The following is a 15,574-nucleotide window of genomic DNA, read 5'->3' as shown; positions in this document are numbered from 1 at the left end:
TATTGCTGACTGTTAGTTGATTAGGTTCTTGTGTATAGGCTTCAGCAATAAAACTTCTTAAATAGGACTTATTGTGTGTGCCTGTTTCTTCACACCTGACAGATGCCCATATACATCAGCAGTGATATAGGATAATGCTGGAGGCACATTATCACTTTAGTGACAATGCAAAGGCATGAATTCACACTGCACAGGAGAAGGCAGTGGTAAACCACTCTTGTATTTCTACCAAGAAAATACATGGATAGAAGATAAAACGATTGAAGATACTGTGCTGGATGATAGGCCTCTCAGGTTAGAGAGGCCTATCATGCTACTGAGGAAGAGCTGAGGATCTTTTTGAGTACTAATGATGTTTATGACGTGACTAAATTAAGCTTTCAAGATGTCAAGTTGTTGCTGCTGCTGCTACACAGGAAAACAAAATCTGAAGCTCAAAGACAGAATTACAATAGGAACATGGAATGAAAATTGACATCTTAGGCATCAGGGAAAGGAGGTGGATTGGGATCATATACTTTGAGTCAGTAGATCACATCTTTTATTACTCAAAACATAGAAAGCAAAGTACAAAACAAAGTAGCCTTTATAGTTAAGATTATAACAAGAACACCATTTGACTTATGGACAAACTAATGTGATGACCATTCAAGTTCATGCTTCAATCACCAAAGCAGAAGAAGAGAATATTGAATATTGATAATCAAGATCAATTTGAAATTGACAGAACATGCAAGCAAAATTTCCTGCTTGTGATTGGAGACTGGAATGCCAACCAGTGTTTATTTGAAATATTAAAATGGAAAGTGTAGTTGGATTGTATAGCTTAGGAAATGGAAATAAAGCAGGATACTGACTTACCAATTTCTGTCACTCAAACAGGTTCTTCATAAAAGAATCTCGCATCTAACAACTGAAATAATATGTCTGTATATGTGCATCACCAGACGGAGTATAGATAGTTTCCTACATTCACCAGTACAAACAAACCTGTCCACATCTCCAACCTAGAAAGTGATGGAAGATGAAAAAGGATTATTTTAGAGTGAAAACTGTCATCCTGCCATAGAGAAGGCTGGCTGTGCCCAACTTCTCACATCAAAGGGCCAATGAAACATCTCAGCAGGGCAGATGTGGGTGCAGATTCTCTTGAAAGAAGGTCCAAGAACCCTTGGAGGGGAGAGGGTTGCCAATATGAACAGGAGTTTGCTCCGCCTACATGCCAACAGGGAGGAGGCTCAATCAGGTAAAAAAGAAAAAAAAGTCAAGCCACAAAGCACCCCCAGAGGCTCACAGCATGGAAACAGGCTGGCACAAGAATGACCATTGGGACCTTGAGCCAGGGTCTTCCATCACTGAGGTGCCCCCACCAAATGTATCTCAGCTTCTCCATTGAGGGTTGTAATGGTATGGTTGGTCCATGCTGTCTATTTTAAAAAGCTATTTTTATAAATGAAAGAAAAGAAAATGTATTCTATTGTCTGGCTTTAAATGGCTTATCCTGAATTTGACAATTTGGAAAATTGTATTTGGAAAATATCATAAATTATATCTCTTGCATCATTAAGGTGCTTCACTCATCAGTTTTTTTGCCATTGGATCAGTCTTACAAAAGTCTGGAAAATAAGTATTGGAGATTATTGATTGAAGATTACAGTTCTCTGTTGTTTATGCTAAGATGTTACAGTATTTTTAATGCTCAGAAGACACATAGAAAAAACACTTCTATATATTCTAGAGAATTTAAGTTTCAAATGTAGGTTGTAGGAGTAAAGAGTAAAAAATGCAACAGTGCAGTCATTAGAAAAGGAACAATATTTCAGTGTGCCTTATTAGCATATACTAATTGATTAAAAGGAAAATGAGAAACAACCTTTTTTTTAATCACTTGGATGCATACATATAAGAATAGCATTCAAAGGTCTCACGAAGAATTGTTTTTTTTTCTGATTTCAAAACATTCTTCCAGTACAGTTATTTTAATATTGACAAACTTTTTTTTTTTAAAAAAAAAAACAAGTTTCACAAGAACAAATGTTATAACGCTTGATCATTAATTTGGACTATGACATATTTTTCTAATAAAGTGTTTTTTTTATTTCATTGCCTATTGAGTATGTTTCTGAAGTTTTTATATATGATGCACTGTGTCTATATTCTACTCTTTAAAATGAGTAGCTAACATATTAAAAAATTACATGAATATCTAACATGAAGACTTAAGTTTAAGCATTTGGCAAAACAAATAGTAATTTTTTGTCCTTCAGCTTAAGTGGGAAAAAAGAGCAGAATTTTTTCACATAATAACTTAAAATGACATCTTGTTTTATAGTACTAAGTGATACATCTTATGTTGATTCTTGAAAAATATTTTATTTCTATATGAAATATGAACAAATATCAGTGAAAACTTTAGCCTATTATATTTTTCATATGATAATAATTGATAGTCAATAAACTTTGCAAAAATAAATATATGTATGCCATATAATTTAACTGCACACTTAAAATTAATGTTTATTTAGCATTTTAAGATGTGTCTGTACTTGTTCTTAAAGCAATCCATTTTTAGTTGAGAGGCATCAGTGACTTGGGCGATGAGGAGAAAATAATGTGTAGTGTTGAAGACCAGAATTCAGAAGGAAGGATGAGAAATTCTGCCAATGAGATGTTGAATACAACAGAACAGACCAAATTTGATATGATGGAAGAAGTTGGTAAAATAAAGAAAAAAGGAGCGGTAGAGATAGTATTACTATTATAGTACAGTGATGGCGAACCTTTTAGAGACAGAGTGCCCAAACCGCAACCCAAAACCCACTTATTTATCGCAAAGTGCCAGGGCCGCATCAGCATTGTGGTGCCCTCGGGGGGGGGCAGGGAGGTGCCTCTGAGTGCTGTCTCTGGCATGCAAAAACCAGGGGTGCAAAAATGGGCCATTGTGCTGCAAGGTGCAAAAATGGCTGCCGTCGCACCGCAGGGTGCAAATGCAAGGTGCTACACCATGGAAGAATGGGGCAGGGCTAGTGAGTATCACAGGCACTAGCCCCACCCCATTTGTAGCGTGTGTATGCTCGTGGCCCCATGCGTGCATGCACGCATGTAAAATGCTTTTCCCTCCCTTTTCTTCCAGTCAACCAATCGACAATGCTTGGTGACCTCTGCTCTACCACCTCTACTTGAGCTTGCTAGTTGGCCACTTCACCTCCTTTGTGCTGGGTGGGGCTCTTGCTCTGGTTGGCGGTGGACCTGATGGACCTGCTGCTGGCGGCAGTGGTGCAAGTGCCAACAGAGAGGGCTCAGAGTGCCGCCTCTGGCACGTGTGCCATAAGTTCACCACCACTGCTTTAGTACTACCTATCTCTATGGCTTAGAATGCGGTTGTCTGTTACATTTTAAGCAATCTTCCTCATTTTTATTGTGTTATTTAGAGTGGACTCTTTGCAGCTTGCTGTGTATTCTTCAGTTCAAACATATACACCAACACACTAAATGTAAAACAAATGGAAACAAGACTTCCCCACACAAAAAGAACCTTCCCCCCCCCACTTTACAGGAAATGTCTTCTATGGCCTCTTCTGATAAAGGGATTGGATAGAATTTTAGTAGCCATGCTCTGAATGCTTTCCTTAATGTTTTTAAAACAGAAATTGTTTGCAATTGTACTTTATGTCTACCCATTTTCCAGGAAGTTCCATTTCTTATGAGCTTTCTCCAGCAGTTTTTATCACTGTTCTGAATTCTTTAAAATCTGCTTTCTCTTAAATTCAAGACCTCCAGCAAGACATAATCACTTTGCCCTGTTTCTTCTGCTTCCTTGAATAAGTTAAATGTAGCTGACTGTCTACCATCTGAGGGAAAAAAGTGCCAGCAAAAGTAAGTTAGGAATTTCTTGTAAGGACCATGATTGACAGACCTTGTCTCCCAACAAACTCCATGTTGTTTGGCTTGCACAAGAATCTATTTCTATTCCTAGGTTAGTTGTGAGCAATAACAGCCTGGTAAGAGATATTGCTAAATATAGTCCTCATAACACAGAGATTGAGGTTTACGATAGTAGCAAATATTTGTAGCTCAGGTGTAGGATGAGGGTGGAGATACGTTCTCCAAGCTTCTCCAACTTGGAGAACATATCTCTACCATCAGACTGAAGTTTGCCCTTAAACCAGAGAAATCATTTTGAGTGCTACTGTGCTTATGCATAGTAACATGGTAAAAGGGAACTCCAACTTTCTTTGCCTTTGAGATGCTACAGTTATTTGCATTACTTCTATTTTTTCCCCAGTTTAATATCTTACTTATCACAAAAAGCCAAAGTTTAGTTAGTTAAGGTTTCAATAGAACGTGGAATATGACTTCCTAAGCTTGTCATGCATCAAACTGTTATGGCTGGCAATTGTTTAAAAAAATTCATTTTGTTATGAACTAGCCTGTTTTCAACTGGGCTGTTCAGAGATGGATTGCTTTCTGGAGTTTTTGACAGGTGTAATTGTTAAGGCGTCATCTGTTCTTGTTTGCACAAAATACATTTTAGCCAACTGTAGGACTTGCCCGCTAATCTTTCTCACATCATTCCATTCTTTGCTTGCCACTAGACAAATCCCCTGTTATTTGACCAGATGGTGGAAAATCCATTCTCATGATAAGTTGCTTCTAGTTTGCATTTAGATTACCTGCAAAAATGGAACAATTTACTACTCTGCCTCTAACCATCTCTTCCCTCCTTTTTTCCTTTAGTTTGACTTCTTGTAACTAATTATTTAAATTCTGCCCTGTCAGTTAAAATTAGTCATAGCCTTACATGTTTCACATGTATGTAAATGCACTGAAAGTTCCTCCTCAAGTTATATGATACATCCATCTAGAGTTAAAATGACATGTTAAGGTGGGAGGAGAAAATGATGTGCAAAACCAATAATATTTAAAAGGATGTTTTGAAACTCTTAGTGAAAATGTGTAATCTCTTTTAAAACACTACCCACCATGGAGCCTTTCCTTTCCTTTCCTTACCCATACCCATACCCATGCCCATACCTCCCCCAGGGAAAGGAGATATAAACATTAAATTTCTGAAGGTTGTTAATTACAGGAAAAAATATCCCAACTTGTATCTGTGTTGCTTGTTAATATGTAGTGAATAAAAATATTAACTTTTTCCACAATGGAGGTAATTTGCTGAAAAGATTGTCATTTGAGAATGAGAATTTTATTTGGAAATACTTTCCAAGGGAATCAAAAAGTAATTTCACTCAGTTTAGATTGATTAGACTCAAATAGTAGTTCTTCATTCAGTTCTTTACTTCACAAAAATATACAGAAGAAATTAATGTAAATACATAAATGAAAAAGACTATGCATCTTCTAGAAAAATACAGCTAATGCAATTTGATTTTTGGCAATATAAAGTTTTAAATGGAATTCATATAGGCAGACTTTATGTTTGGTGAATGAGTTATCAAAATTAATTCAGGATAAGCTGTCTGGAAGACTGTGCAATGAGCTTTATGAAAAAACACACATTTTTTATTATTTCTAACTAGCAATCCATTTGCTTTTCAGCAGGTGATTTGCATGATAGTGAAATATATATGTTACCTAATGTTCAGATTTTGGCATTCACTTGTTTAATTGCTATGCAAGAATTAGGAATTTTATATATTAATATCAATTAAATTAGTGGTTTGCTTTAGGAAAGCTGTTGCTGTGAATTTTACTGATGTTCTTTGATGTGCCTGCGTTTGAGATATAGCTACAGATATTGAGGGATTTTCTAACCAAATGACCGTATTACTTTTAAGAAGTTCATGATGGAATTCTATATGTTCCAGAAACTATAATATACTTGATAGGATTAAAAAAATTGGTTTACGTGGAATGGAAGAACCCTCATGGTGAGATGGGCAGCAAACAAATTTAATAAAATGAAATAAATAAATAAATGGATCAGTTTCTGTTTAAATTCTATTTTAATTGAAATCCTAGTGTGATTACATGGAGTCTATGTGGGTTAATTTGATTTTATCATTTTGATTTTATTCAAAGAATGTTAATGTTAATTTTGTTCAAAAAATTGAAATTTTGTATAGCTTCAAGAAGAAGAAGAAGAAGAAGAATACATAAAATATTAAGAAATAGTTATGCTGAGTTGCCTAAGTACATTTTTAATACTGAGAAGGAAAGTCTAAATAGGAATTATACTTCACTGGAGATTTAAAGCAACTGATGGGAAAAAATTCAAATTGAATCATTTTTAGTTCCTTTGAACTATTATTCTTAGTTGTCTATATTGATACAATGCCATGAATATGAAATTGGTCAAACAGGTTAAAAACTAAAATGAATCTTATATGAACTTTTTAAGAACCATCATTAAAAACAAAAGCAACCTTGAATTTAATTGTTAATTATAGACTATAAAATTGTGTAGTGTGCTTAATTTCTGTGACAATTAGATTGCTAGCCAGAGTTTTGTTATCATAGGAAACAGGAATGGACTATTAAGTAGCTAGATTTTCAAATTCTATATCAGTTTTGAACATCTTGAGCCCTCAAGTAAATCTGAATACTTTGTCTGTGTGTGTTTGTGTGTGTGTATATATATATGTATATATATATATATATATATATATATATATATATATATATATATATATATATATATCTATCTATCTATCTATCTATCTATCTATCTATCTATCTATCTATCTATCTATCTTTGGTTGTTCGGGTTTTCTCCCGCGTAAAATTGGAAGTGTCTTGGCAAGTGTCTTGCCAAGACACTTCCAATTTTACGCGGGAGAAAACCCGAACAACCAAAGACCTACATACAAACACCCGCGAAAACCTCAGAAAACAAATATATATATATTATAATATATATATATATATATATATATATATATATATATATATGGATATATATATATATATATATATTTGTTTTCATTTGTATATATATATATACATACACGTACATGCATACATACGGTATGTATGTATATACAAATAAACATTAAAAATTGAAGGTTTTATATGTGTCCCTTTTTATCCATTTTGAGGAGGGAAATATATATTGTAATAAATAATTAATTTTTAGATACTTTTAGCTGTATTCCTGCAATGGAATCTAATTTGTATTTATTTATCTTTAATGTAGTTAATATAGCAAGATGAGATAGACTTAATATACAATAAAAGTTCCTTGAAAAGTACTAATTGTCCTGCATTACAGTTGACTGTAGAGAATCTCTAGTCATGTATATCTGTTTTTGATGCCTCTACAGAATAACTGTCCAGCATCCTCTACCCAACCAGTCAGAATGTAGGAAAATCTACAGATATGACGGAATCTACTGTGAATCTACCTACCAGAAGTATGTTGAAATCTGTGTGAGTCTTTCTTCTGGCTCGTGCATTAGTGCTGTCCCATTCTGAATAGCAAGTTGAACATGTATTGAAACATACACTTCTTCCTGAATGAAATATCTTTGAAATTGGGAACAGATATACAATATTTTGTTTTCATACTTGGGAATTGTGCTCTTGAAGTTAAAAGGGAAATAAATAAACCTCTAGGACTTTTTAAAATCTCTTAGGTATGCTTCTGTGTATTGCAGTAAACAAGTACTTAAACCCAGAAAAACCTAGGCAAAATAATATTGCACAGGTGCTTCACATCTTAGGGATTTGAAAGGTGGGTTATGTATAAATTAGCTGTCACTTTTTTCAGTCGTGTAATGGAATGATGAGTTGTAATTTGCATAATCCTTTAAGAAGGCAAATTATACTGTCATGTAGCAGACTTAACATGCTAGCTAGGATTTCATAGCTTTGAAGCTAATTAGTATGTACCTTACAGGACAGTTAAATTGAGGTTGAGTCTTTCTGCTTTTCAGTTGTTTGCCTTGTCCTTTTCTTAACAATATCTGAATCAGTTGGTGGGTAGAGAATGTTACAAGCATATTGGAAGAATCCAGTACTGTATATTGTTCTGAGCAAGGAAATGTAATACAGCATTGGGTTTAATACCTTTTTTATTAAAAAGTGAAGGATTTTATTGTAATTATTATTTTCTTTCATGAATAAATTAAGCAGTAACCATGATCCAGCCATTAATGTTTGTGGTCAGAAATAAGTTCATGTATGTGAATCAGTTGTAAACAGATGCTCAACAGGTATATACAGAAAATGCGATCATATTTTGTGATGAACGAGTGCATGCATAACTGCAGTACACTGTTACCGATTGCTATTATCATTTCTCTGGATTTGATTGCTGTCAAAATAAAATACAAAAATTATGTTTAGTTCTGATAAGAATTATATAGTTTAATGCTACAATAAGCATTTGGTATCATTATTTTTGGTTGCCAGGTATCTGTTTGTGTTTAATCTTAGTGATTTGACTATTACCATTTACCTATTTTTTTCTGTTATCTCTTGTTCTTTGCACATTATTAGGTTGTTTCCCCCTTTTGATGTTGTCTATTTAGCTATTCTGAAATGCTTCCGTTGTAAATCATAACAGATGAAAACTTTAACATTTTAGTTAGATATCAAGATGAATCAGTTATAATAAAACATGATATAGAATTACTATTAATTATAAAATGGAACTGATGCTACATAGATAAAGAGAGATTATAAAAATAAACAAAGAAAAGAAGCTTAAATCACCAAAACTCATTATTTTAATATTCTCAAAAGTCTATGAATAGTGGAAATTGATACTAAGAAAAGGAAAGGCTTTAATAAAGATTTTAATTCAACTTTAGTATACATTTATACTTACCTAGCCCAGGCCACCAGATGGAAAGTTATTATGTTCTTATCCCCATGTTATTACAATTAAGTGGCTTTTTAAATGACTGTTTACTCATTGTCCCAACAAAAGGACAATGTAAGTCCAAACTCAAATTAAGGATAGAAAATTGTGGACTCAGAACAATTGAAGTTTTTTAGAATGTGCAGAGCCCCTGGAGGAAGATTAAAGTCTTGATATTAGCCAAATTTAATTTTTTTCAACTGTGCTTATAACCAAAGCTTGAGTCCCAATTTAAGTTTAATGAAGAAGCTTTCTTATTTCATTGTTACTTTTATGAATGCCAAAATAGTTTATTTTGGTGTTTTGAGAAGGAGATTTATTTGTATATATGTAGACACATGTATGTGGCTGGTTACTTAAGGAACAAAATGCATGGCAGTTTGGTCTGATCTAATATGGTATTCTTTTTTATCCATTATTGTTTAACAAATTTAACAAAAAAATTTCTGTGACAGCTGTTTTTCTACCAACCAGAAGTAATTTTCTTAATGCTTCTGTGTCAGTAGCTTCTTTTTTTATCCTTTGCTCTGCATGGATGTAAAAAGAAATTTCTTCCCAATGCAAATAACAGTTTCAGAGGATCAAAATTTTGGAAAACATTGCAATTGAAACAGAGGTTAAACTTTTTCATTTTGGCTAGCTGCATGTTTAGTAATTATAAATCCTTGATAGCTGATATTTGCAGTTTTTAAAAACTGCATGTTTAACACAGCAAATATCACATCTAGTTTGTCCTTAATTTTTTTTTTAATTTTTCCCATTGTGAAGCCCTTTAAACCATATCCAAACTCAAGAACCCTGTGATAGATAATATTAGCCCTAAAACCAAAGTTTCATAGATGTAAAACTTGTTTGTATTTTCAGTGCATTTATAAAAATCATAATGCCTGGAATAGTTCATATGACCTTTTTGAGTTATTACTCAGTTGTATTAGCAGCATCCTAGTCTTAATTTGTTGTTAGAAAATATCACTAACAGACATACTGACTGACAGATTCACTGATGGATTGACTGATTAGTTTTCATTTAGTCTCTGTCATGACTAGGGAGTATTTCTATTCACAACAGTCACTTCAGGGAAAGTGAAATGTTATTTCATAGATTGAAAGACCTTTTACAAGAAAAACTTATAGATTTAATTATATATATTTAAACAAAAACAAATCCTAAATGATGATTATTCACATAGTGATTTATGCTGAATATTAAAAAAAAATATTTTGGTTCCTAAATGTTGGTGGAGTCTTGCCCAGTGGAATAGACCATTCTTGAATTAACAGTTTTGGGAAAATAATCATGAAAATATGTATGATATCTCAATAGGTTCTTCAGGCCAAATAAGTCATCTGCAGAAAATTATATTTGTGCGCATATATTTTTATGCAGGTAAAAAATTCAGTTAAATTTTATTAAAATTATTTTGTTCTGGCAGGGTATATTTTTAGTCAAAATAATTTACCTTTATATATTGATTCATTTCTAACATTCTGCAGTCTTGCTTACTTCGATTAAAAAATTGTCTGCATGTTACATTACACTTTGATTTATATGAATATTTTGAAAACTTTGTTATTTTATTCTTTTGTCTTTTGGAAAATGCCAGTTTCTGAGATATGAACTAGCCTTGAAAAATAACTGAACTGATTTTTTTAATTTGCAAGTTGAACTGAGGAATATGTTTATGCATCACAACTAAAGAAATAAGTCTCTTTTAAGTGCTAACCTCAGTTTGCATCTGCAAAATGATAGGACAAACATACATGCCTTTCAGAGCCGTTAATTTTCATATAGTTAGAACCAAAATATTTAACATAGATCCTAGGATGGCAGTTGGCAGGATCCTTGCTTCCAGCCAAGGTTCTGATTTTGTTGTTTTTTAAATATTATTTTGAGGCAAATACATCAGTCTTGAATATAATCCACATATTCCCAAAGGACATCTTTTAAAAAAGGTGGGTGGCTAGAGCCTACAGGTTTAGCTTTTTTCAATGGCACACAATTAAGACAAATATTTTATGAGAATAATCCTTAACACAATTTCAAGCTGCCAGTTAGTTCAGGTCCTAGAAAGTTTGGGAATTCCATTCTATGGTATATAAAGGCATAGTTTGGGAAACAATACAAAACAATTTTAATTGTTTTTGCAACAAATACCCATTTGTATTAATAAACTTCAAATAATTATTTTTTAAAATGAGGTATATTTTATACTAGTGATTTAAACTATGTTTATACATTATTTTAATTATATTGATATAAATGTCCATCTACTTTTTAATTTTTCATTATTTGGTTTTGAGTGTACAAATGATTAAAGAAGGCTAGGAATTAATGAGTTTATGCTTACTTATACTTAAAAAAGAATTCAGTTAAAAACCACAGTCAACAACTTCTTACTGTAAGACTTAGCATTTCAAGTAATGGAACTAGAGAGATTTACTATCTGATATTATTTATATTGCAACTATTGGACCAGGTCTCTTGTCTACCAAATGAAATATGGAGGTTCAGTTAATTCAATTCAAGAAAAAAAATGAAATAGTCTTATTGACCAATATAGATTTAATAGAAATAAATTCTATAGGTTTATATGCAGTTCATACAATTATTTTAACTTTAAGTCTCACACAAGCTACTTAGTATTTATTTAATTCTTATTTTTTATAATTATCTTTTCCTACCCTGTTAATGGAAAAGGCACTGGATGTTACCCTCTGCAGCATTTTGCGTTCAACTTAAGGTTTTTATGGAAACCTAAGAACTATTTGGAATAATTTTTGATGCATATAGCAAATAATAAAGATAGAAATGAAAAGTGTACTTCTGTGATGATGGTTGAGTCGTCTATGTTTTCATTTTGTTTATTTATTAGTTTTGTTTAATTAACAGTATGATTAAAGACAAAGTAGTAATTCAGTATTTCTTGTTTTCGAGACTATGAAACAGCAGTGAATGAAAATATATGAATTAATGCATTTATATTTATATGTGGCTGGATAGACATCTCTCTTATGGACAACTCATACTTACAAATGGGATGCCTTTTACTAAAAATGGTGGATAGCATTATCCTTCCTCAGACTGATGAACTGCTGAAACTATGCAATGCTTTTAGTTACCACTGCCTGTATTTAGCAATTTTTGATAGTTCCTTAAAACATTGAGCGACTTTAGTGGTTTGTCAGCTTGAAGAAGGACAACCCTATCCATCGTTTTTAATAAAGAAATCCATTTGTATGCATGATTCCAACTTACATACAAATTTGAGTTAAAGATACAGGAATGGAACTCTTTATTAACCCAGGGATTGCATGTATGGAGAAAAGAGAAATCAGTATACATATTTGGACATTTAGATTTGATTTCAAAAAGTTATTTGGATGAAAATGTAGTAGGAATGTCATATTACTTTTCCTTCAATTGAGAAGTTTTCTAGTGAATGACTTCTCTCCCCCCATTATTTTAATATAATGTCTAAGGAGAATCTTCTTTTCTTTTTAGTTATATACTTTGATGAGATTAAATAGATCCATAATCCACAAAAAAACTTGTTTTGGAACTTAGGATCAGTTCAAAGCATTTTTTACAGTATATATTGCTATACTATCTAACTAATATCTCAGATATTAAGACTTCCTCTATAGACAAAATTAAAGCCTTTGAAATCTGAAAATGCCTTTCAGATATGACTTGAGGCCAATGGTTATAGCATCGAAGATGTATGATTCATTTATTTTAATATTTAATTTGATTTCTCTGTAGCATGGATATTTTATTTTTCATTGATAGATGTTGTAGACCAGTGGTTCTCAACCTTTTTAATGCCACGAGCCCCAACCGGTTGTAAGTCGAGGACTACTCAACCGGTCATAAGTCGAGGACTACTCAACTGGTGCAGCACCATTTGCAGAATAGGACTTTTGGCGGGCTCAGCAGGGCAGAGACACAGCACAGCTAAGGAAAAGGGGAAAAAATGGCGGACTGCATTGTTTGGCGACCCCTGTGAAATGGTCGTTCGACCCCAAATGAGGTCCCGACCCACAGGTTGAGAACCACTGTTGTAGACTATCTAAATGCCTTTAATTCCATAAAATAAATAAATTACAATTTTTAAACAATTTAAATTTCCTTCTTTTTTTACTGTGAGCTTTTATTCAAATAGTGGTGAAATGAGGTTAGCAAAACTGCACTATTGAAACATTGAAAATTGGGTTGTACTGTAAATTTGGACATTCTAGTTACAGGTTATATTTTTATAACCTATTTTGGGGATTATTTTTCCTAACTGTTGCAAACCATTTCTATTAAGAGCCAAGTCAGTACCTTTGTTTGAATCAATTTTTGTAAATTCAGCATCCATTACAAATACATTGTATTTACTGAGTTCTGAATATGATAGTTCTTCAGTATAAGAAAAAGCAATAAGTTTGCGGAACAACTGTTCTCCCATTCCTACCAATGTAACTAGTGATAAGGGATGCTTCATCAGCATCTGGAGGTTTGTGAAATATCAAGAGCAATGTCTTGAATTTAGGGTTGCAATATAATTTATACAAATTCTTGAGAATAGCTCTTTGAAAGGGACGTTAAACGATTTTGAAAAGCAACATTTATTTGTTTAGTTTCCTGTTATTGTATTCAGAATGGACAGAATAGGATTCTGAAGAATATATACAGAAACAATATAAATGTAACTAAAAGCATGAAAATCCATATAAAACATTACAAGGAAAACATCAGCATAAATCAACTTTATCTCCGCATAGCAATCCATAGAAAGTATAATACAAAAATAAATAAGCAACAATTTAGAATTCCAGCTCAGCATCATTATTCAAACTGGACAGGAGCAAAAAGGTCTTGAAGAAAAAGAAAATAAAAAGTTTAATATACATTTCACAGGAGAGGCTTCTACATTTGCAGGCCACTACTGAAATTGTGCCCATCAGTCTAATTGACTTATAAGCAGTTGCTCTATATTCAAAAAATGGTCTCTGCTTAAGGTAACCGTTAGGCTAACAGCAGGCATATTTTGAGTTTTTAAATTACAGAGTTAAGCTTCCTGTGGGGCATCGGTCTCTCTGGCTTTTAAATAAACCATACTTGTCATGAAACTATTCTTGAGGTAAAAAAAGGCTTTCTTTTTATTATATAATTCTATTACCACTTAAAATGGAGACAAAAAGATAACAAAAGATTATGAAATTAGTTTAGCATGGCAAAACATCTGAATTAATTTAAAAATAGTCCCATATAGCAGGGGTGTCAAACTCAATTTTATTGAGGGCCGCATCAGCATTGCAGTTGCCCTTGGGGGGCCGGGTGGGTATGGCCAGGGTGGGTGCGGCCTACTGGGTGGGCATGGAGGGAGTGGTGTGGCCTACTGGGTGGGCCTGGCCAGTTCTACATCGTTCGCGTCAAGGGTGCCTGTGGGGGCCTGGGCAGGAGTGGGACAGATCTGAGGGTCTCTGGCAGAAGGGGGTGGGACCAGGGCAAGTGCCAAGACATGGTCCACTGGAGGAGCCTCACTGTTCCTCTCCGGCCATGTGGGGGGGCTGGATGGTGGTGCGGGCTGCCCAGAGCCCTGGGCAGCAGAAGTCAAATGCCCAGCCTGGCCCTCGAGCACCCATGGCACCAAGCCCAGCCCCACTTCCCCAAGGGGGCGCCTCCTTGTCAAGGCTGCTGCTGCTGTGCTTGCTCTCCTTAGCCAGGTTGTTCATGATGGGTATCAGGGCAAAGTCGGAGGGAGACTAAATGCGTTTCAGCATAGATGGCCACCACAAAATTGTACATTGGCTCCCGGCCGGCCAGCCTGGGCCAGGGCCAAGGCAGTGGGGGCAGTTCCCTCACTGTTTCCAGGATGGTTTTGCGGGCCACATGAAACCACTTTGCAGGCTGCATCCGGCTCCCGGGCCTTGTGTTTGACATGTCTGCCATATAGAGTTTGTTTATTGTAGCACAGTATACATGTGATTATGTCATGAACTGGGGCAGAGCTTAACAAATTGGAGGGTTTTTTCCTCTAGTTCTACGACAACACTTAGGATGTTCATTTGGCTTTTCAGAAGTAGTGCAACTGTATTTTTTTGAAGACTTCTACTAAAATTTATCATAATATAAGATGCAGATGAAAATAAAGTTGATATGAAAATAAGGAAGGAAAAGCAAGGGGAAAGGAGGGTGTAGGTAATGGAGGATGGAAAATAAAATTGACTTCCAACTTTTTTCAGCGCAATAAAGTACAGAATGGAATTATAGCCTCAGTTTTTTTACTTTACCAGCTTAACAAGTACAAGCCTTTTCTATAACAGACTTATGAATCAGCAAAACCCAATTTGAAGAGTTCTTTTTTTCTATAGAAGTAGTGTAACTGTATCTAACAACTGCTCATTCTTCCACATTTCCAGCTTTTTAACAGTCTCACTGATGTATAGTCCTGTTTACTTCTCACCCTTTATCTTTAGTATAACACCTATTATGTTATCCCTGAGGGTCTGAACCTGCTTAGCAAATTTAGCAAATTTAGTTTTGTGCGACAGTGGAGGAATAATTCTAGACAGTTCCTGTTTGTTTTTCAAGTGGGAAATAGAAAAATTTTGGGAAATTTTTTTTTTTTAAAAAAATAAGAAAACTATACCACAATAAAATGCTTTTTAAGACAAGATTTTAAATGGGAAGAGTTTATGAAAGACTATTAAATATACATGTACAACTTTCAAACTCTTTCCAGTGTCATAAAATGTTACTCT

General features: G+C 34.0%; 1 protein-coding gene across 17 annotated transcripts in view; it reads left to right on the top strand.

Moving 5' to 3' along the window:
- NPAS3 (neuronal PAS domain protein 3) overlaps positions 1–15,574 on the top strand; it is a 765,248-nt gene that overhangs the window by 108,988 nt on the left and 640,686 nt on the right. For 8 of the 17 annotated variants that reach the window (XM_039351867.1, XM_039351856.1, XM_039351861.1 and 5 more), the window contains exon 2: positions 7,284–7,373. The exons of 7 other annotated variants lie outside the window; for them this stretch is intronic. In XM_039351867.1, coding sequence (XP_039207801.1) covers positions 7,284–7,373 — 90 coding nt within the window. Of the gene's footprint in view, positions 1–7,283; positions 7,390–15,574 lie in introns of all 17 variants that reach the window. 2 more of the 17 variants (XM_039351866.1, XM_039351864.1) reach the window with 1 other exon arrangement.

This window comes from Crotalus tigris, unplaced genomic scaffold (assembly GCF_016545835.1).
Source record: "Crotalus tigris isolate CLP2741 ecotype Arizona unplaced genomic scaffold, ASM1654583v1 scf7180000018371.15429387391:27106975, whole genome shotgun sequence".
In the NCBI taxonomy this organism is placed as follows: Eukaryota; Metazoa; Chordata; class Lepidosauria; order Squamata; family Viperidae; genus Crotalus; species Crotalus tigris.
The sequence above is the reverse complement of the archived record's forward strand: the minus strand, read 5'-3'. Positions and strand labels throughout refer to the sequence as shown.